General features: G+C 37.4%; 2 protein-coding genes across 2 annotated transcripts; one reads left to right on the top strand and one right to left on the bottom strand.

Moving 5' to 3' along the window:
* Nucleotides 1–9,147: 9,147 nt before the first annotated feature.
* ccl25a (chemokine (C-C motif) ligand 25a) lies at nucleotides 9,148–11,351 on the top strand. Its single transcript, XM_085253900.1, has 5 exons — nucleotides 9,148–9,203; nucleotides 9,794–9,879; nucleotides 10,084–10,201; nucleotides 10,533–10,638; nucleotides 10,726–11,351. Exons 2-5 carry the CDS (start codon nucleotides 9,816–9,818, stop codon nucleotides 10,753–10,755), a joined length of 318 nt encoding a protein of 105 aa, XP_085110026.1. The 5' UTR covers nucleotides 9,148–9,203; nucleotides 9,794–9,815; the 3' UTR covers nucleotides 10,756–11,351.
* Nucleotides 11,352–16,520: 5,169 nt separating this feature from the next.
* Nucleotides 16,521–21,220, bottom strand: LOC146553341 (serine/threonine-protein kinase NIM1-like). The gene is made up of 5 exons (XM_085254009.1): nucleotides 21,093–21,220; nucleotides 20,615–20,983; nucleotides 20,167–20,442; nucleotides 19,063–19,331; nucleotides 16,521–18,880 (listed from the first exon to the last, which is right to left on the bottom strand). Exons 2-5 carry the CDS (start codon nucleotides 20,682–20,684, stop codon nucleotides 18,125–18,127), a joined length of 1,371 nt encoding a protein of 456 aa, XP_085110135.1. The 5' UTR covers nucleotides 20,685–20,983; nucleotides 21,093–21,220; the 3' UTR covers nucleotides 16,521–18,124.
* Nucleotides 21,221–23,088: the final 1,868 nt, after the last annotated feature.

Consider the following 23,088-nt stretch of genomic DNA (forward strand, 5'->3'; position numbering starts at 1 on the left):
CATGCACGCAAAAACTGTATTCTTTAAGATAGCATAAGTATAAGATCAGACTCTGTTATTAGTCCTACAGCAATGAAATTTCAAGTGCTAGAGCAGTACAGAGATAACGCCATAAACGTCACGCCTAAGTAAAAGAAAATCGTGAGTAGTAAAGAATAACTCAAATGAGCAATACCAAGATGACAAACAAATAGATCAATAACATTTAAACAATCTCTGTGCTGATGTAGCACTTGGAATTTACCAGGCCTGTAACCAAAACACTGTGTGATCATGACTCACATTATTTACATGAAGTGTATTATTATAGGAGTGATTAGGTCATGATTAAATCCTTTCCTAAGGATGAATTTGAATTCTGCCCATTTTCTCTGTTTTTGTTTTCTAGACGTGTGGACTTTTTCAGCTGTCAGGAGATTTTCACAGCTATGTGTTTTGCACAGAAATGTGCAATAACGTTGAATGTCCTTTTCCAGTGTCCTGTCAGTGCAGTTCCACTTTGCTTCCACTAGAGGGCGAACTGTTACTGCAACTGAGCAAATCTGTTACAGGTAAGCAGTGTTTGCATTTTTTAGTGATGGCTTCGGGACAAGCTTTGAAACTACAGGCAACTTTACAACACCAACTACAAAATTCTACAACACCAACTACAAAAGCAGTTCATATTGTTTTCTAAAAAACACTAAATAAATATATAAAATATATATTTTCTCCTATGGATGAGTTAAACACAAACCATAAACTGCACAAGTGCATGAAGTACCAACTCTGCAGTGACAGTATAAATAAAATTATTGACTCGTGGGGGTTTGCTGTTTGCATTTTGTACTTTTTGCAAATTCTTTGTACAAAGCAATTTTGGCGTGCATATAGTAAGCAAGCATTCACGCAGATATCCAAATGTGTAAACTACATATGTTTATTCTGGATACAGTATCATGAAAAATATGGGCGGAAGGTATTTCCTTTGTTTCCTGAAGGAGTTTCAAAACAATAAAACCACAGCGGTTGAAAACAAAAAGATTTGTGCTATACATAAAAAGAAAGAACGAAAGCAAGTTCTGAGCTTATTTGTGCATCTTGTTTGCCTTGGCCGGCTTGATAAAACCTAAAGCCCCACCTGGATTTATCAAGTATAATTATGGGGGTTGTCAATATTCTCTGTTAAGCCGGGTTTTCTGCTTCAAGTTGTATGCGTGGTCACATATAATGGGGCATTTCACAGGTCGTGACTCCTCTACACTAAATGATCCCTATGAGTGACGCCTATTCCAATCAGAGACATTATCAGAGGATCATGAAGATAAATGGTGGTTAAGTGATTAAGGTGTGGCTACACATTAGACACTTAAGAGCTGTGGTTTGTGGGCCAGTCAATTGGAAATTAATTTCACTGACTGAAGCGGTATAGTTGGTGTGTGTTCTGTGTTCTTTTAGCTGCAATTCAAGTAGTGTGAAAGAGACTTAGCTGTAGATTCGACTCAAGTATGCAACCTTCAGTTTGCACTTTACTGTGTGGTTTTCTTGCACATATAAAATATATTCCAGCAGAGAATCTATATTGCGTTATACTGCATGCTGTAAATAAAAGAATCATTCAAATTATGGTGCTTCCATAAGATTTTAAATTAACACTGGGAAACATAACATGCACCTGACCAGGTGATGTGTTTGGCATAAGTTACCACGGTAATTTATCACAAGCACTTCTGTGACACAGAAACTACAACTTTAAGCCCAACATAGCTTAGTAGGCCATTAATCTCACTTTCCAGTACACCCTTCAGGCCATAGTCTTTGTGGAGTTGAGTCTGGCAGTTTGTAAAGTGCCTGAAGTGAAATGTAAAGCACTGAGTTGTTTTCTTTTCTCTTTTTTCTTTGCATGTTTAACAGACAACTGTGTTAAACTTTCTTTAAAAAAGCGTAATGCTGACAATGTACATGTGCACGTTTAGTTTGGCTACAAGTGTTGATGTGGTTGTAGTGGCTCAAGAATCACTCTTAGAGCTTAAACATTCATAAAGTATCATAAAATACAGATAGTGCATGCTCAGACAGTGAAGGCAAAGCTGTGACACTATGTGAGAATGTTTAATTAAATTGAAAATATTTGAAATTATTTCTAATAATAAAATGTTAATAATTTTAGCCTTCTTTTAAAAGGCCTTTGCTAGCAGCTATATGTTCATCAGCTTTCAAGAGCCTTTTGTAAGTTGAGCCGACTTGAAATTGCATTTCCCATAGCACTTGTTAAACTTTCCAGACCATCTCTTATCGTAATACAACATTCTTCCTGAAGATAACAGGATAATCATCCTGTTACGATTAGAAATGTTGTAATGTGGGAATATTGGTATTACGTGATTCATTATTTGGTGATAATGGTAAGTACCCCTGCTTTTCATCTTCCAATAAATGGTCTTTCCCTGCTGAGCCATCTGCTTAGTTATGAACTAGATTAAGAAATGTAAGTTAGGCATAAAACAATAGTTAAATACAACACAGTCATAAATACAAACCAGATCTTTGCCTTCTTTGCTCAAATGTGGTTAAGGAGCACTGAAAAGAGGACATTTCATAAGAGTTTGCCTGAGTTGACCAAAAGTTGGTAATAATAATCGAAATAATCGTGCTTGAGATTTCCCCTCAGGCTCCCCTCAAACAAGCCACTGCATGTGTTTATACTCTTTGCTGCTGAGGGCTGTCATCCATCAGACGAGCTTGGCTTCTGCTTTGGGTCATATCAGTTTCTCTTTTGTACTTATCCACTGGTGTGGCGAATGTCCACTGTGCATCACTGTGTTTGCGTCTACGGGCAACAAACACCCCTCACTCAAAAGTTGGAACACACTCCCCCGCATACGAATAGCAAACTGGCTCTGTAACGCTCACCAAACTCTAATGCATTCGATGGTGTTTCTATCATAACGAGTCAAAACCCATCATGGCAGATCCTGTAGCATTATTACGAGGGTAAAAAGTAGTCTTTCAGTCAGAATCCATGCGTGGTGCAAAACCTGACTTTCTGCCTTCCTGATATGTGTAATATCTGTGTAATGATAACATCTACTTTGAAGTAGTCCAAGATTCACAATACTTTTTACATAACAGGCTTCTCATTTTCCAGAGTTTTGTAACTAATACCTAAAGATGAAACCCTTGGGGGAGTCCCCTACAAAAACAGGGGGTAATTATGGTTATGTAACTTTCTTCCACAAAATCCAAAACCATGTTATTTGTTCAGTGGTATAATGTTGGATCTTATCTACTGAAACTTGTCATTTGAAGGGCAGAGCTGATTGCATAATACATTAGAATAAAATAAAACCGCTAGGGGAAAATTAAAATCTCCAAAAATGCTCAACGTAGCCGCATTATATGGACAAACGTATTGGGCCACATGTCTTAGTCTTTGAATTTAGCTGTTTTCTGCCCCATTGGCACATGCATATAAAAGATGCTAGCCATGCAGCCTGCCTTTACAAACATTTGTAAAAGAATGAGTCATTCTAAACAGCTCAACCATAGTAATGCTGCAGGATTCCCTCCAAGATACTCGACAATTGATTGTCAGTGATATTATTGCAAAGTGGAAATGTTTAGCAACCACAGCACCGTAAAGTTACAGAGTGAGCTTGATGAGTGATGAGGTATATATTGCTTAGAAATTTCAAAGCTCCTCTGGCGTTAACATCAGCACAAATCCAGTGCACTGGGAGCTTCATCCTCTGGTTTTCCATAGTCCGTGGTCTACAGCTGTAATGTGCCATACTCTTTGGTCCATAAAGTTTAGCAGTGTTGTCTTTCATTTCAACTCTAATCCCGCAAAAAAAGTGCATATTTGGTCATTTGTTTTGGGTTTTCTAGTGTGCCAAATGTGTTTGAAGTGTTCTCCAAGTGTTCTCATTTTCTCCCTGAGTCTGCAATACATTTTTCCAGACTCTGACAGACAACTCTAAGTGCCTGCAGGTGTAAAATTACTCATCTATCATTAGAGTCAGCTTCGTGATTGACTGGTGACCCGTGTCTTGCCTCTCACAGTCTCACAGTCATAGCTCAAACAAAATCCAAGCCCCCGCAACACTCAGCAAAGTACATCGCTGATATATGGATGGAATAAATTACAGGTCTGGGATAGGACAGGAATATGCATCAACCTAATCTTACTATCCACATCACTACATAACATGCACACATAGATTTGTCTGCCACTGTGGTCTGTGTCAGTTCTGCCATCACAATCAGGTTTTATTTTGATGCTGCAATAAATGTTCTGTGAAATTGGCCATTAAGGTTCCCGGAACTTCTGGGAAATTGTTGCATCTCTAGAGGTGGCTTTGTGTATGTTTATATATGTTTATGAATATATAAAATCTCCTTATTGCACTTGCAACTGGCTACTGAAGGTCTGATGTCCTAACCTAACATCAAAAGACAATAAAAAATACTTGTTATTGCAGAGGCCTGTAAGATTATAGTAAACTTACGCCTGTTTGTTGTATTCATGTCCTAGTTGATTTAATGTTGACATGAAAAGCAAAAAGGCCGAATCATAGTGACGTTTGCGGCACAAATCAATGCCCCTGAGATTAAAGAACCTTTTGATCATGTTGACACGGTTATTTTTCCTTCCAGAAAGCAGTCAGTTAAAATTTAAACCTCAAATGAATTTTGAAGGCCTCCTCACAGGCATGCTTCCAAAAGAAAGGAAGAGCGGAAGGAAGGAAAGAAAGGACGGATTTGCAACTCCTTGACCTTTGCTTCAAAATAAAGCAATAATAATAAAACTGAAAAAGAAATAGTAGAAGCTAACTTGTTTTGGATAGCTTTCCCATGTGTTTGCTTTCATTTTTCCTTTTTTTGGTACACTGCAGTTTACAAATGGATCGTTGCAAGAGAAGTAAATGTTAAATCAGTATCATTATTCAGTCTGCAGCGAGTAAAAAGCCCTGTCCTCATCTATACTGCTGCTTCTTTTTTTTTTTGTACTGCGTGCCAAAGTAAAGTTTCTCACACAATGATAAATGTATTCTTGGAGATGTTAAATGACAGCGATAATGAAGGGATAAAACAACATATCACATTATCTGACGGGAATGCTGAAGACAACACTGTGCATCTTTGCACAGACAGAGTCCAAGTAGCTTTGGCAGCAGACCATCATCTTCTGACAAATACTCAATACCATTAATCCATCAGGATTTTTCAAATATGCAGTCACATACAGGAACAGAGCTCGGCACAGCCAACAACCTTTTTTTTCTTAGAAAGTTACTCATTGGTTTGCCAATGAATGTTCAGTTGAATTGTACTGTGATCAAACCCGCACATCTAACATGAAATATTCACTGCAAGACCAGAATTGCCCCTCCAAAAAAAAAATAGAGACAATTTAATCAGAGCAATCTGAACGTATGTAAACGTCTTTAGAGCCTGGGTGGCATCAAATGCAGATTCTTTCTTTACGACACATGCAGGTTGCATGTGGGAGCAGTAAATACCTGAAGTGAGCACAAGTATCCTGCAGGCACAAAAGAAAAAGAAAGGGACAGGTCAGTGGCACGCTTCACACCGAAGAGTGCTATCAGATGTCCACTTAGCCGCTTGAGGCTCATTAGTACCTGTCACAGGGCGTTCAAAAAGAATCCTTCTAAATGTGCCGCAGGAGCCTCTTGTCAGGAATTAACATGGGTGGATATGCATAGATGGATTCTGACAAGTATCTTTAATGCAAAGTTTATCATCTGTCAGAACTTAATATGACTGTAGGGAAGATGCATGTACATCCTGATGTACTCTTACAGCTCAAGTTTCCCACATTAAAGTCAGGTTTTCTGAGAATACTGAAGAATGTAAACAAGCGTTTAATGTTGCGCTAACATGTATCCCTACACCGCACATATCAGACTAATATTGCTTCTGAAGTCAATATATCTGAGCCTAAAAGGCAATTATTATTGTCATGTAAGGTTGGGCAACATTAATGTTATATAAACCTGCACTTATGACTTGAAAATACAAAGACTTGTTGTCTCTTTTTTATGTCCCCTTTTTGGTAAGATTCAAGGGTCAAAATGGAGTTCTCATATTTCCGGAAGGCCTCGTGAACTATGCTGATATAAAGTCTTTATGGTCCGATAAAACTTTGCGTAACACCTGCAGGGAATTTCCACACATTTAAGAGTAAATGAACAACAACAAACCTTTCGTCTTTATTCTGTGATAGACATCAAAATGTTTCTTTTTCTATAGAAAAAAACACCATACATTTACTGTGTGCTCTTAAAATATAGGTGGGGGTGTGAAGATTTATGTTATCAGATGAAAGGATTACAGTGTTTGAGAGTGATTCAGTCAAATGAGGCTTTAAGATGAATTTATCAAGCGATCTAAAGGAAAATCTCATGTTTGTATGTAGTAAATATGCTGTTAGCGTGTCAGAAAGATCTTATCAAGCTACACAATTGCCAGTTTCCAAAGAAAGAAAAGACCCAAGAAATGGGAATGGTTTTCTGTTTTGGAATTTTAATATTCAACTAAATCCTTATTTTTCTGTTTAAAGGGTAATTTATTTTGACATGAACAGAAATGTCTTATTAGTTGGATATTTGACTTTTATGGCTGTGGCAGCCACTGCTCTGATTTTGCAGTTTGATACAATCAGCAATTATGCAAGAGCACTTATGCTCCAGTGCAGAAGCCCTTTGCACCATAATGGCTGTGTGGTAATAGTCTGCTCCTGCTCAGTGGAGAGTAGGATACTTTGTTTATTTAACCTCATTACTTAATTATACCTATTTAATTTTCTCTTGCATGTGGTGGCCAACTTGTAGATTTTGTTGTTTTCTTTTGGATTTTTAAAAATATCTACAAATAGTTTTATCAATAAAATAAATATAAAATATGACATATGTGGTATACTATTAGCAGTGCTGTGCGTATATTAAAAAATGTCAGTTTTGCTTCTATGATTGTGTTTTTATCCTAATGTGTGTGAATTTAGATGAACTGCCTGTGCCGTCTGTATGTTGTATAATATATAATAACCATATTTTTTTAGTGTTATAACTGATAATCATTTTAATATCTACCAAATTTGAGAGTGACGGTAAAAAGAAAGTACGCCTTCATTCAGTTCTAAAGTTTTATGTATCAGTTCATGATTTAAAAAAAAAACCTTAGATGACACAACACAACATGTTACACTGTGCCATTATTTATTTAACAGAAACAAAATCAAAATAAATCAGAAGCAGTGTGTAGAAAAACTAAGTAAAACCCACGATTGATTATTTGGGCAGCAATAGATTGAAGTAACTGTTTTCTGTAAGATTCATCGATCTCTTATGGTTGTAGGGGAATTTTGGCCCACGCTTCCTTACAGTGTTGCTTCAGTTCATTGAGGTTTGCAGGGATTCATTTATGCACAGCTCTCTCTCTCCTACCACCACTACATTTCAAACAGGTTGAGGTCTGTGCTTTGACTGGCCCATTGCAACACTTTGATTTATTTCTTTTTTTAGCCATTCTGTTGTAGATTTGCAGTTGTGCTTAGGATCATCCTGTCGCATGACCAACCTTTGACCGTGCCAGATGACCTCACATTGATTATAGAGTACTTTGATATAAAGATGAGTTCATGGTCAACTCAGTCACTGCAAGATGTTGGAGATCCTGTGACAAGCTCCAACCTCTACCACCGTGCTTGACAGTTGCAATGAGATGTTTGCGCTGTGTCTGGTTTTCTCCAAATGTGATGCTGTGGATTATAGCCACACATTTCCACTTTGTGTTATCTGTCTAATTATTTCAGATGTTTAATGGTTTGCTTAGGTGTAACTTTGCCAACCTAAGTTGTTCTTTTAAGAGAGAATAGACTTACACACTATACACAGCAACCCTTCCAGACAAGCCTTACTAGTTCAGTCTTTTTCTAATTTTACTATCATGAATTTTTAGTTAGCAGGTTGGGTCCATGTCTTCATGTTGTCAAGACCAAATTTCAACCTTACCACCCGTATATCTCAGCAACAGTCAAGATTCACAGTTTAGATGTTACCTATGTAACTGTCAACAGCCACAGATTCGTATTGGAGCCCAAGCCCAGGGATCATTGCTGTAGATATTCACCTAAAGTTTACCAAAAAAGTTCCCATGTTCAAGTCTGTTATTCTGTTAATGTCATTAAATACTGTTAAGTACAAGGATTTCCCCAGCAGAACTTTTTGGACAAGAATTGAGAACAAGTTACGCAAGTAAGAATGCACTTAACACCTTCATTCAGCAGCCATTCAACAGTATTTCTCAATATGTAACTGTCAGTGTGACAGTTACATATTGAGAAACCTTTAGAGTACAGTATGCCACACTCCAATTACAAGAGCCTCAAGCAACATAGGAGTAAATGTTATAGTTAGAGACGTATATTTCAGATAAATAAAGCATAATGTAGACACTAAACATTTGTTTAACCTCCGCCTTCACACGCCGGCAGTCTGTTTGAATGCAACTAAGGCAGGTGTGGCACTGACAACCACGTGAAAGATATGAAACGAAACAAATAGGATTTTGTTCTAAAGAGAATAAGCACAAACTTTTGCATTTATTGTGCATTTATTTAAGCGTGCTCTAACTTGGATTTTTTTTTGCTGGTAATGACTGACTGAAAAATTACATGATCTAATGCGTGAACTTTTTTAAAGGCACCAAAGTAGGGCATGTCAACAACATGAGAAATAAACTGGGATCCACCTAGTTACTGGAAACTAACTGCTGTCTTTGTTTGATCAGTATTAGGGGACATGTCACTCTTTGTTTCACCTTTTATCGTTATATTGGCCCAATCTTGTCTTTTTAATCAGCGTGCATTGCATCTGACCAGCTTGATCCCTCACAGACACGTGCCTTTGCACGAAAATGCAAAAAGTCAAGTTTCTATCAGTGCAAGTTCATTCAAGTGTTTTTACTTTTTTTTTTTTTTTTTTTTTTTGGAAAAAATCAGCAAAACATAAAATTGCAATGCCAATCAAGAAACCTGAGGCTGACGCCTTAAAGGCATTCATCAAACAAGAGTTAAAAAAAAGTCTTGGTACAAAGGTTATGGAAATATGATACTGCCCCTGAGTGTCTTTATAAGAGTGCTGTGCCTGCACAAGTTGATAGACACAACGTTAGAGCTTCAGTCTACACCTGGAGAACAGGAGGTGAGTTATCATATTCCTTTTTTTACAAACAGACATTGCGCTTGGTTTTCACATGAATGCTTTACTAATTATAGGTTTATTTATTATCATTTAATTTTATTAGTATAGTAATATTAGTATTGCATTTGATTAGTTTCAGTAAGTTTTGCAGTATTTGTAAGAATACCTCAATGAAAGTAATGATCTTATAACACATTTTGCTATAAAATCATTTAAATAGATAATAGAATAGATTCAAATAGAAACTGATTTGTTGTTTATTTGTTTTGAATCTTGTTTCCTTAACACATTTGGGCAATGGATGCATATTAATTCACATTTTGTGGTCTAATGGCCAAAGCTAAGTAGTCCTATTTTTGCAAATAGGGTAACATTTCTTTACCAGCTGAGCTTAAAAGATTAATGATACATTTCGGTAACAAGTCCAGTTAATGTACAATATTTGTTCAAGGTTCAAGGTTTGAGATGAAAATCATGAACGCATGGGAGGGGTTGAGGCACCATAACCACAGAGTGATAAGGCCTATAATGTTGATTGCAGGGAAAAACTTATATTTCTTATATGTATAAACCTGTATTTTTTTTTTCAGCGCTGCCACAACAGACCTCGCCATGCGGTTCAACACTCTGTTCTTCCTGCTGATCCTTTCCTGCGTCTGTCTGGCATTGGCACAAGGTACAGCAATTTTAAAGAAAGAAATCTGAAAACAGTGTCATATATGCAGCATGCAATAAAGAGGCATGAAGAGATAAAGGAGGTTGTTTTATTGCTGAAGTGTGTGCGTGGGTAGATGTTGCTTCACTGCGTACTTGTCTTAAACAATATATCTTTGTTGTGCAAATTTGATCATGTTGTTAAATGGTGATTTTATGTTTTCAGTGCCCTATGATAACTGCTGTCTAAAGTATGTGAGATCAATGAAGCCCGCTGCTCAAAAACACGCAGTGAAGTACAGACATCAGATGACAGATGGAGGCTGCAACATCCCAGCTGTAATGTAAGTGGATGTACAACAAATAGTGACGTTATTATTGTTAAATAAACAGTCACAAAAATGCTTTTCTGGTTGTGTCTGTACTGTAACACCCATGACATGATGTCTTTAAGGGGGTTCCTCTGACAAATACCCCTTCATTGTTATATAATAATAATGATAATTACAGTGAAACTAGCAAAAATCTAAGTGGAAAGTGAACGTACATACAAAACTTCCATTTTAGCACTTTAACACAGCAACCTCTCTGAACTCGCAGTGATTTTTTCTTTAACCCATGTCTGTTTTATTTGCATGCTAAAAATAATCCTCACCTGTGCCAATTATCTTTCAGCTTCACCATGAGGAAGGGCCGTATCATCTGCACAGACCCAAACGAAACGTGGGTAAAGGATCTGATGAAAAAAATTGACGAGAGACCATGGAAGCTCAGTGATATGGTAATCCCTAAAACCATTTTGCGGCCTGAGGATTTGCTTGCGCATTTGAAAAACTGATGTTCACACTGTTGTCTCTGTTCTTAACAGCGACATCGACGACATTCAAGGAGAGGCTGAGGGCAGCTGCCAGCTAACATTGGCCCCCGTTCATCTTTCTGCCATCTGCTATCTTATAAACGAGCAATGTGTGGTTTTATGGTGGTTTTTATGGTGTCTTACGGGAGGCAGTTGTGGAAGCCTGCCAAGAAATCTTGTAGCATTACTTTTGCTTTCACTCTGTGCAAATATAAGGGTCAAGCGCTTAAAGTTTCGGCACTTTGCTCTTTTTGGGTTGGACTCTTCGAGCTAAATGGCCACAGAAGAATTAATATCAATGCATGGCTGGAAATATTTCAATGAATTCACTGAAAATATTTGCTACTGTTTCTTGCCTTTTAAGACATGTGATATTCAACAAGCTGCTTAATAATCTAAATTGTCATTGAGTGTAAATGTTGTACTATTTAGAATAGCTGGCTCTTATGTAATGTGTCCAGATGTCTTTCAAACACAAGTCTTTAATTACTTTTTGAAATCAGCAAAAATAAAATAGTCATAATTTTGTCCATGTTTGAAATGTTAATCTTTTCATATATTTTCATGTATTTTGTTTGCACGTTTTACTACAGTATATATACTCAAATAAACATAACTTTTTGTATCATGGTCACAGAGGCTTTGATGTTTTCTTGCTGTCACACAGTTAATCACAGTATATGCAGAATGGGATGAATTTAAGTCTGAGTAAATAAACAAGTTGGACTTAAAAACCTTTGGTAAATGCATATTATCATATTATTTTCATACTGCGTACCATCCGTGCCAGTATTTATGTCTACATGTGCGGTCTCTTCAAGAGATTTCACGAGGCTGTTTTAATGCTCCTCCCTTACTTAATTCAAATAAAACATTTCTAATCCTGGGTGTGCAGTCCTAAACATCAGTTTTAGTAAACAGCCCCAATCATAAAAGACCTTGACGTTTAACTACTACTTCAATAATACAAAGAAGGCTGCAGTACAGAGATTACTATTAAAGTTTATGTTAGAGTGATGGATGCACATGGTTTGCCATTGCATGCTCTGATAGTCTTTGTCCACCTCCAACAAATAAAATTGCTGCATTCTCTATTTTTCCTTTTAGTGGAGCTTCAAATTGCACAAAATGCACAAATTCTTCAGTTTAATAATAACAAAATAAGCGACTGTAATATCAAGATTTAAATCCTCTGACACAAGGAGGGAGACAAAAAGGAAATTCTTGAGAAAGAAATCAGGCACAGGCAAATCTTCAATGAAGTATCTGTGAATGATGATTAACAGCAGTATGATCTGATTTGACAGTGCTGGGCACATTCATTGATCTGTGCTACTGCTGAGACTTGCAAGTGATAAAATCTCGCTGTGAGTAATGTAGGTGCTTTCACACAATGCTGCTCTGCAGAGACCTTTTTTTTCTTGCATGCAACAAGATGAAGCAAGTTGGTAAAGTATGGCTCATGTACTAATTTTCTTGTGTTTGTTGATTAAAGAATTAATACGAACACTGCTGACAGCTAATGTGCACGTGAGAAAGAAGTGAGAATGATTGGTATTGCTAAAAAAAAACCAAAACTTTTTAGCACAGGGCAATCGAGATTTTAAAAATCGAATCTTCCTTGCATGCAGTCGAAGTATTTGTTTGAAAAGGTTGCCAACTTAGCTGAAAGGCAAAAGTGATGGATAGTCTGACAAATACAAAATAATTACTGAGACATCAGTGGCATAAAGAATATTGATGGACATCCAAAATTGCATCGAGTATGACTAGTAGTTGTACCACCATTGGAGGTCAAAGAATTGGGTTGCAGCTTAAAAAGGTTTTCGTTGCTGAGGCTTTGTTCCTTCGTGTTTATACAACAGTAATGCTGATGAATGTGCATGCTGAGGCAGAAAGAGCTGGCTGGTTGGCAGCCTGAGCAGAAATTTTAGCATCTTTGTTTAAGGGGGGGGGGGGGGGGGGGGGGGGGGACGACATGAAATCAAAACATGTGGAAAATCACTCTATGCTGAAACAAAAGTGATGCATTACAGGAAAAGTGGTGTTTGAACACATATTAGAGAAGCAGAGGAATTTATGTTTTAAAAAAACTTGAGTAGAGACTTTTTTTCCCCTGTTCATCTTTGCTTTTTAACTGCTGCTGGTAAGCAGCACTCATCTATTTGTGAAGTCATTAAAATACAACGGAAACATAAATGTGTGAATCCCATTCATCATTTGGTTCATTTTGTTTCCAAAAATTTAAAAGTGAAACAGATTTGGTGCCAGAGAGATGAGTGATGCCTATAAATCATGGTTATTATGAAAATGTAAAAAAAAGGGAAACAAATCAAGTACCTAGATGAAAGAAGTTGCAAAAGATTACACATAGAAAAGTTATTTGAAATTGACATTATATTTATTACTGTGATAATTTAAGACTTTAATCAAACTCCTAAGCTTGTCACCACAGCTACTTACTTTCACTCTGACCAGTGAATGCAGTGAATGAAAAATATTTGTCTAATATGTGACACAAATATGTAACAGAACTGTAATGACTGGACAAACGTGCAGTTTCAACCACCAAACACTCTTTGGTAGATTTCCCATCAAAGAATGGCCTGAAGGAAGGAAATCACAACACAACTTTGTACCTTTTATTTATGAGAGGTGTGAGAGTGCTATTTCTGAGAGATGTCGGTTCACATTAAAAAAAGAAAGACTGAGGCAAAATGCAGAGATTTAAGAATACATGGACTTTTACATATTTATTTACTGAACTTGAAAGTAAACTTGCTGTGCTTATTTTGTGGAGAAAAAGGAGAACTTGAGGTGTTTATCAAAGAAAGCTTGGTGGACTCTGCAGCACTATAATGGCCCAAGAAAAAAAGAATTTAAAACAACCAGAGTGCTTCATAGGCAACCAAAATAAATACATAAATAAATAAATAAATAAATAAAACAGATCGAGGATATTGTGGGAAATCTGGAGCTTCAGTTCATAAACAAAGGAGATAATTTGACTTTTTCTCCTTGGCTCTGGATGAGAGCTGCAATGTTCACGACACAGCACATCTTTGTATGTTGGATAATGACCGGCTTTTAGATCATGCATGAGCTGGCATCAATGCACTCAGTGAAAGGGACTACAAGAAGGAGTGATTTGTAAGTTTTGATAGGCTCGGGCTGAAATGGGACAAACTTGTTTTACATGTGTTACAACCACTGGCTGTCCAAATGTGACAGGGAAAACTTTTGAAGCAGATCCAAGATGAAGTGACTAAAATAAACTTTTGATCTACCTTTATATATACGAACAAACAATTTCAGTGATAATGTTCAAGAAATCCAAATACAAAGCTTCTCTCTGTAATGATCACCTCTCTGGGTGATCCAAGGCGGCTTTAATCTATTTGTTCAAGACCAAAATAGACCAGATGTCTCTTAGTGAAGAAGAAAAAATGAAAAACCTAAACTATGTGCAGTAACAGTCTACAGAAAGTTTTTGAAATTTTGCAAAAGAAAACATGGCCATTTGTTCACAGTTGGTTGTTGATTAAATAGTGAAATGTTGGTATTTTACTATGCTATTTCACAATTTCATTACTAAATTGTAAGATCTACCCTTACCAGTAGTGGTTTATAAAAAAATAAAATTAATATTGATCTGAACTGACTTCAGTTTATTGGTGCTTCATATGGGCCCTTGGGAAAATTTCCCACCGCTGGTCTAAGTCAATAATTTTCAGTCATGCTGCACCAATGCGCTGCCCAGGAACTGCAATCCATCAATTTCTCAGCTTTCTCAGCCCAGAATGGTGACTGACCTACCGTAAGTCTGCTTATGAGGCGGTGTATTTCATGCTAGCATAACATGCACACAACTGTGCAAGTATATGGTTTAGCATCAAACCTAATCAGACGCTTAAATCACCCTCACACAGCTAAACATGAACATTTTTTAAAAGCTAATGGCTAAAGCTAGAGCTGGCCAGAGTACAGATCTAGCAACCTAGGTATGAGCAAAGCGTCAAAGCACTAACTGGAAAGCGGACAAAAGACAAAACAGAGAAGAGGGTGGACGTCCTGTCACACTGGTAAAGGATGTCAGTAACTGACATTTATTTTACAAAAATCTTTTGCAACTGCTTATAAGACACTTATAAGCAGGTAAAGGTGACACAGCACATTTAAAAACTGTATTTGTATTTACTCTGGTTACCTTTGTCTAATATTCTAATTTGTTTGGTGATCTGAAACTATGCAAAAAAAAGAAAAGTCAGTAAAGGGGAAAGTAAAGTAGAAGATTTTCTGCATGTTATGTGAAACTGAGTAATAGCTACTAAACACATTTTATGAGCTTCTATGAACTACAGTATGACAGCATCTCCACAACTGGCCTAAACCAAGATGACATACAGCAAATGATGCAAAAGTCAAGATTACAAAAATTCTTGAATCATTTGGCTGGAATCGGGAAGTCATCTTAGTGGTCCGAATACTTATTATCACCTTGGGGACAAATAACTTTAATGTGGTTTAAGTTGTCGTATAGTTACTCAGAGTGCAGCTATGCAGAAATTACACAGTGCCCGTAGTTCTAAAGTAGGCTCGAACAAGGCTGCCACAAACAACTTTATTTTTGAGTGCACTCCCTTCCTGTTATTTGAGACGGATGTTTTAACAGATTTTTGAGTGGAGGCAAATACATGTTACATTGGTTAGCTGCATCTGCAGCTTAGAAGATACAGCAGTGCCCTGGCTCACAAAGTCACTATTTTAAGCGGAGATGTTGGCTACAGTAACCACATGACGATGATCCAGCAGTAGTAAACACATACCAATCTTTCACTGCAACACTTAGTAGAATTTAAAGGGCGACCAACAGCTTCTATAAGGACTGCTGGTATCTGAAGATTCACTTCATACTTCTGACAATATTTAGTCTTTGCTATGTGGCGCAAACGTTATGAACCAAAAGCTGCTCTCTAACATAAAATTAAATGTCAACAAATTTAAGCCTAGATTTTTACGTGTACATGTGTTACACTCGTCCATCCTGGTTTCTTACTTCAAATCCACTCAAGCTACACAAATTAAAAGCAAAGATCTCAATAATGTAAAGCAAACATACATCTTACTTAATTCTGTTGCAGTGAAACAAAGCAAATGCATTGCCAGGATTGATAGTTTATCTGTTCTAGTCAACACAGGAAGTAAAGTCAAACGCCAATGTCTTTATGAGACAGTGTTAAAAAAAAGTTGTCAAAGGGTTGTTTATATGGCATGAAGAAAAAAAATCAAAAGACTTCAAAAGCCAACACAGGTGTAGTAAATACAAAAAAAGAAAAAAGGATGCTTTGAGGGAGCTGACCACTGTGAAAACACTCTTGCAGAAATCCCCTGAGGCATAATTATTTTCCTTCCTTCTTTGTCTTGGACAAAGGTTAGTTTTGCTTTTGTCAGATGAAGAGAGACTAAGGGGTTTAATGTCTTTATTTCCCACGTTTTTACCTGACTACATGTCTGCAATGGTCCAAATGTGGTGAAGTTGCTCACTCGTTGTGTAGAAATATTGCTTCTTGAGTTTTATATACACTGAGCAGTAATGCAACGCTGTCTCACACAGTTTGGATGCTGTGTGAAATGTTCTTAAAAAGATAATCCAATCATCTGAGGATCAGTTACACAGTGCTTAATTCAAATTTTTTGTTAGAAATGTATATCACTTTCACTTTGTGTCCTCAGGGCAGCTTTGCAAACACTGGCATGGGTAACTTGCAAATGTTTACTTTATTAACGCTGAAGAAAATATCCCAGAAAACACAGCATTATAAACAATTTTAACATTAGAAAGCAAAAAATAAAGTCACAGTTTCCAAACACTTGCAGTGCTACTGGTGTGAAATTCAAAATAAGTATATACATTTTCAAGAAAAAAAAAGTCGTAGTTTTATTTTACACAGCATCTCAACCTATTTTAGAAACAGTGCTGTCTAAGGGTCGGCTTGTAGGGACTCAAGGACTGAAAACTACAGAAATGCCGCAGCATACCTGACACAAGTAAAAACAAGATTTTGGAAATGTTTCAGGATCAACGAAATGCCCTCTTGTGCCCTCTTGTCCGAATCTTGCTGGTGCAAGATTTCCAAATGCAACATAACTCAAAACCGTGACCAACCACATAAAGCTGTAAAAATTACTGAATCTCAAAGTCATTTCCTCAACATCTTGCATCCTCTGAGACAGGAAGCCACACAGTAAATGCTTAGAAAGCTTCAGCTTGATATCTTCAGTTGCGCTAACTTCCAGTAGCAGAGCCCTTAAGTTGTTGTTTTTTAATTGAGAGAAGATCCTCTAACTTAATACAGTTTTAGGAAAAGTATAATGTTATTAAAATAATATTTTGCATTAAAAATGGTCAGTTATGGCTTTTAGAAAGAAAATGGAAATCTGCAAAAATCAGTGTCGGGAGATCAGACTTTAAAAAAAAAACTAAAATTGGACAGAAAAATTGCAATTGAGAGAACTCTAATTTCAGATATAAATCTCTGTGTCTACTTTAAAAGTAAACATTGTTGGGCAAGCTACACATTACTGCGTCAGCAAGGTAATTTTGCTTTGTAATTTTATTTGAAATGAATAAACATGGAATTCATTTTTTTTCAAAGTACAAAGAGTTAATAAAACAAAGAATCTAAGCTTCGGGAAAAGATGAATGAAAACCCTACAAACACATTAAAATCATTTATAAAATTCAGATATAAGGAGTATTATGATCTTGTGAAACAAAACACAGAAACATGCACGTATTGTTAAAACCAATCAAGACTTTGCTCCTTTAAAAATGAACATGTATGGGTTTTGATACTTCCACATTCCTGTTACCTTACCGATGGATGAACCTGGGTCATTGTCAGCCCTCATAATATTTCTGTCAGGCTCATTTGGCTTAAATGCTCACTTCGTTAAAGCTACAAAAGAGTGCCAAGTATGGTCACAGAGTGTGTCGGTGTGTACACTGGCATTTACAATAACGTCCTATCCAAAAACAACTCAAAAATGAAACCATTTCACCCCTTAAGCAGCTCCATATGACAACAGATAGATAGATAGATAGATAGATAGATAGATAGATAGATAGATAGATAGATAGATAGATAGATAGATAGATAGATAGATAGATAGATAGATAGATAGAATGAGCAGTAACAAAAAAAGATAAAAGAAGATAAATAACATGAAAAAGTATGTAAAATAAAAAAAATAAAGACATTTATGGTGCCACATTCAGTGGTCTGCAGGTCTTTATTGTTGAGCTAGGATCCTAGTAATTGTACCCCTCTTCTCATCTCATGGTTGTTCTTCAGGAAACTAAGCCAAGTTTTCCAAAGCTGTACTCTTTAATTTCTTTAAGAAACAAAAACTACATGATGACACAGACCACAGAGTAGCGCTTGTTTAGCAAGCCATCTGAACCTGCTCTCCATCTGAGTCTGTTCTGAGACTCTCTGGTGCATGTCTGAATGTAACCCACAGCTTCCACAGACCTCCTCTTCTGAATTCGATGTAGCAAAATCCGATATGCACCAGTAATGGGGTTCTGCAAGTTTAGGTTGTTGTTGAGAAGATGAACTTTGGTGATGCCAAGATCCTCCAGCATTGCTTTTAAATTTAGATCATCTGACGTCAGGATGTAGTTGGGTTCAGCCAGATGAAAGGGGGTAGATCTACAAGGTGCATAGGCCTGAGGGTATTCAATGCCTCTCATCCAGTCACTCTCCATGATCTGTGTCATAGTTAGGCGATCCAGTGGAAGTTGCCTCAAGAGGCCCTTGATAATATCCTGGCATGACTGGGGTACATAAGAGGGGATTGTATAAGAGCCCTGCAGGATGCAGCACTTAAGCCTGCCTGTGTTACTGGCTTTAAATGGCATTGTGGCAGTCACCATAAAGTAAAGCAAAATACCCATTGCCCAGATATCTACGTACTGACCAATGTAGCCTTTCTCTTTAAACAGCTCAGGGGCTGCATAAGGTGGAGAACCACAGGATGTGTAGAGGACATCGCTGAGGCAGCAGGATGTACTAAAACCAAAATCACCCACTTTAATGCAGTATGTGCTGGTGTAAAAGATATTCTCAGCCTTCAGGTCCCTGTGGACGATATTATTATCATGCTGGAAAAAGAGAAAGAAAGACTGTTAAAGTTATTTTACAATTTAATAACTGACAGTAGTACTTTTTTTTAAGATATGAGAACTTTAATACAAACACATGAAAGTTTTTAAGTGTCACTTGTTTTATTTTCCAGCAAAACGAAACCTTAGCAATGATCAGCTGAACGTTTCTCTAAACTTACCATATATCTGACTGCAGACAGGACCTGTGAAAAGACAAGCTTGCTCTCCAGGTCTGACAGGCGCCCCCTGGTGCTGATGCGGGAGAACAGCTCTCCTCCGCTGGCATACTCCATCACCAGGTAGAGCCTCTTGAATGTTTCCACCACCTCATACAGGTGTACTATGTTGGGGTGGGCCAGCTTCTCCATGCAAGAGATTTCAGAGGCAAAAGGACCCCGAGAGCGTTTGTCCAAACGCGCCTTTTCCAGGACTTTTACAGCTACTCTTTCTGTAAGATGAGAGAAAAAGGCAAAAAAAGCCAACAAAAAAAACAGTGAGGAAACCAGAAAACAACGTTTTCCCGTTTCTTTTCTACCTTTTTCCTGTATTCAATCTTCTTTATCTCTGCATAATCTGCTATAAAAACGAGTTTCAGCATCATTGTCATATTACACCACGTACACTGACTGCTAAGCACAAAACAATATGGATTAGTGGCTGGCTGAGATTAGCTGTCTTCTGACATCTGCAGTGACCCAGACTGACTGAAGTGATGTCTGTGCATTCAACTGATCTAACATCTAACAGGTGAATGAGGTCATTTGGCACAAAAGCCCCCGTGTACTTTGCAGCATATATAAATAACAGAGATACTTAAGAAAGACGTCCCTTATAAAATGCCTGAAAAGCTTGATTTTACATCTTTATCACATTCTTGTAGTACATCTTTTCTTTGGGAAATGCAGTTAATTAGGATCAATCGGGCACATATTTATGTATTGAGTGCTGATAGCCAAATACAACTCAGTTTATTGCCCGTGTTTGCTTCATGTATGAGATAAATGGCAGACGTAGCTTTTTCTGAGCAATTCAACATTACACCTGCACTTTAATTGTATATTTTTTCTTCAGTGAATGTGGATCACACACTGTTTTCTGCTTTAAATAACATAATATTATTTATGATAACAACAGGAAGTAAAGCAATATGTAAACTGGATTATTTCTGATGTAAATATGTGATATAATAACAATTTTAAATTTACAACCTATGGTCATTTCCTACCTGATGACCCAAGATGTGATAATGAAGGTAACAAAAGACAAAGCATCAAAAATCTCACCTTTGGTCAGGTCATGAATTCCCAATCTAACCTGGGAGAAGTTGCCAGACCCAATCTCCCCTCTGAGCTCGTAAAGCCCTACTCGACGTCCAAATATCAGGTCATTCATCACCTTTTCTGAATGGGTCAGATCATACAAGGCCTTTCCAAATGCCGTGTGCTGCATCGCTGCCTCATCCCCTGTCTCATTCTCTTTTGTCCCCGCCTTTTTGCCCAAATTTGGAGACATCACGGGAAAAACCTCTTCCTGGCGAGGAATTGTCTTCAAGTGAGCCCCTGAGAAGAAGAAGGGAATCCAGCTGTTATCATACTGTGAGATGCAACAAGAGTTACTTTGAATGATTATTTCTGTATTGGATATGATCTAATTGACATGTACACATAAAATGCAATCCTGCAGTTAAAAATGTTCAAATCAAACAAAAAAAAAACCCATCTTTGTACTCACATGTTTTCCCTTTTATGTTCTTTTTACTCCTTTCTACGTTTATGGCATTATTTTTGTTGTTTAAATACATGATTCTTTTCGCCTGGCACCAGAGAGTCCTCCAAGTTTCTTTGTTTTCTGTCTTGTTGAATATTTTAGAAAATTAAAAGTTGATAAATTAACAAGAAAATAAATTTCCACAAAACAGCAACCGGAGGAAAAAGATTGTCTGAACAAATATGAGCAGTATGATAGGAAATGAAAATCATCTGCAGGCATCAGGAAAAATGCTCAGAGAAGAAGTTTCTTAGATGATGAACCGCTTGTCCAGATGCTGCTACTGCACCAGCTCTCGCCCTACGCTGCAGTGTGTCTCTCCTCGCATATAATCTGGAAATACAACATAACGCCATGTAATCCCAGCGTGTTGGACTCCTCCCACGCAGACAGACAATAGACAGGATTTGGAGGCTTCTTTAAACTCTAGACATGAACTAACCTCTGTATATCCTTGTTAGGGGTCAGCCAGCTGGGGCAGGGTGATTACTGCATCTTCAGCTGGCTCAGCTGGACATGCATCCCTCAGATTGTAGCCTTTATTGAAGACAAGCACGGATCACATTTTGACATTACCAATTAAACATTTTACCTAAACAATTATCATACTTGTCAAATTGCGAACAACAGCACTGATAACTCAAAATACTCATTGTTTTCCAATAGAATTGCAAATAAAAAATACAATCCTACCCTCACCTACAGTCAGCTAAAAACTAAAAACAGTGAGAATAGAGTATGCGTGCCTTCTTTGCCTTGTTACTAGGCTACAGAGCAAAGCAGTGACCCAGACATTGACCATGACACCAGACAGACACTTGGCCAGACAGCCCACGGACTGATGTGTGTTATCAGTCAGTCCCGTCAACCTCTGCTACCCAGGCTGGACACGGGGACCGTCTGGCAGTCACCGTGCATAAGCTGCTTGTTCGTGTCATAATCCAATCACAATCTCAGTGATCATCCAAGCACGTGTATTGTAGTCTTCTAATAAAGAAGAGATCTGTCTGGGAATGTGAATTAACTACAAAGGGACTATTTCCTGATACAATATCAGGATTATGTTACAAGAAATTTGTGATCTGTCAGAATATGGTTAAAATTACATAAGATGAATTGAATACAGTTGTGTGATTGAAAGGTTTTTTAATGGTAATCCAAATGGGCCAATGTCAAGACTTGAACCTATTGCAGTTTAAAAACTATAAGAAAGAAAAGAAAAAATGGTTTATGCTTCCTCTTCAAATATTATAAAACGATCTATTTAAAAACAAGTACTCCAAAGGTTTGTAAGTATTCCTGTGTATTTTATATTCAAAAGAACTTCCCAATGTGAGTAAAAGAGGCACGCACAATGCTTTGAAAGACTCTTAAATGGACGCAAACTGAAAGTCATTCTCACCAATAACATCTGGAGGTTTTTCTACTGCCACAGTCACCTTTGAACTGATTTTATTTTGGCTGTTTCCAAGTTTAAACATAAAAAACAAGCTCAAGTATCCTCCATCTGTGGAGGAAATGGTGGGATCCTAATACTGGGCATTGTGATCAGACAGCATGCCAAAAAGCTGCACTATATTTTGCACTGATCAGCCATAACATTAAAGCCACAGACAGGTAAAGTGGACAACCCTGAGTATCTTGTTGGAAAGCAAAGATCTGCTGGAAAATCTTTGGTCCTGGCAATAATATGAATATTATTTTGATAGATAGCATCCACCTGGTTACCCCTGGTGCATCCTCCACATCCTTCAGCCCTGCATGTGCTTAACTCATCTGGTTTGTTGTGGCTGACCAGGATGTGACTTTTATAAACAATCTCCCATAATCTTCTTTATGTGTGACCCAAACTTGATAACCTATGTGACCAGATTGCATTAATACAAGCCAGAAACTTATTTTGAAAACCAAAAGCAAAGCAACACACCCTTTGATCTACATAATCAAATCAAGTAACTACTAGGAATGTAACATTACCAAGATTATAAGAGAATTTCAAAGAGATGTGTAGTAAATTAAAGAAAGGAATCAGCAGCTGAAACCACCTTAATAAAGGTGTCTGAGCGCTGATGGTCTTCACGTTGATCCGCTGATCCTGGTGAAAATGAGGGGATCACATCAACACATCAAAGAAGGATTAACACCTCGTCAAGATACTAATTAAAAATGAGCAAAATGTCAAGATTACCACACAGCTGAACGCTAAAGCCACGATATCTGAAGAGGAGAGAGAAGGCCTTATTGACCTGACGAAGCACCCAGATCCACTTTTATCAGAAGTAATATTGACATAAACTTGTATCTCTACAAGTTTATCTTGTAAGTACTTAATCTCTCCACTTTCAGTGAAGATTAAAAGCAGAGGGTAGTTCTGAGGGGTTTGGCCATTTGGTGTCATGTTGAATAAACACAAAGGTGCTGGAGTTTTCTAAAGGTGA

Source organism: Mchenga conophoros, linkage group LG18 (genome assembly GCF_057382185.1).
Source record: "Mchenga conophoros isolate Kocher_MC1m ecotype Shallow Benthic linkage group LG18, M_conophoros_male_GT1.1, whole genome shotgun sequence".
Classification (NCBI taxonomy): domain Eukaryota; kingdom Metazoa; phylum Chordata; class Actinopteri; order Cichliformes; family Cichlidae; genus Mchenga; species Mchenga conophoros.

Excerpts from the sequence above, each read along its gene's own strand:
- ccl25a (XM_085253900.1), top strand. The coding sequence starts at position 9,816 with ATGCGGTTCAACACTCTGTTCTTCCTGCTGATCCTTTCCTGCGTCTGT. Across the intron at positions 10,202-10,532 it reads TGCAACATCCCAGCTGTAAT|CTTCACCATGAGGAAGGGCC; the intron begins GTAAGTGGATGT and ends ATTATCTTTCAG. Across the intron at positions 10,639-10,725 it reads CATGGAAGCTCAGTGATATG|CGACATCGACGACATTCAAG; the intron begins GTAATCCCTAAA and ends TGTTCTTAACAG.
- LOC146553341 (XM_085254009.1), bottom strand. The coding sequence starts at position 20,684 with ATGTATTTAAACAACAAAAATAATGCCATAAACGTAGAAAGGAGTAAA. Across the intron at positions 19,332-20,166 it reads AATTCATGACCTGACCAAAG|AAAGAGTAGCTGTAAAAGTC; the intron begins GTGAGATTTTTG and ends CTCATCTTACAG. Across the intron at positions 18,881-19,062 it reads TGTCTGCAGTCAGATATATG|CATGATAATAATATCGTCCA; the intron begins GTAAGTTTAGAG and ends CTCTTTTTCCAG.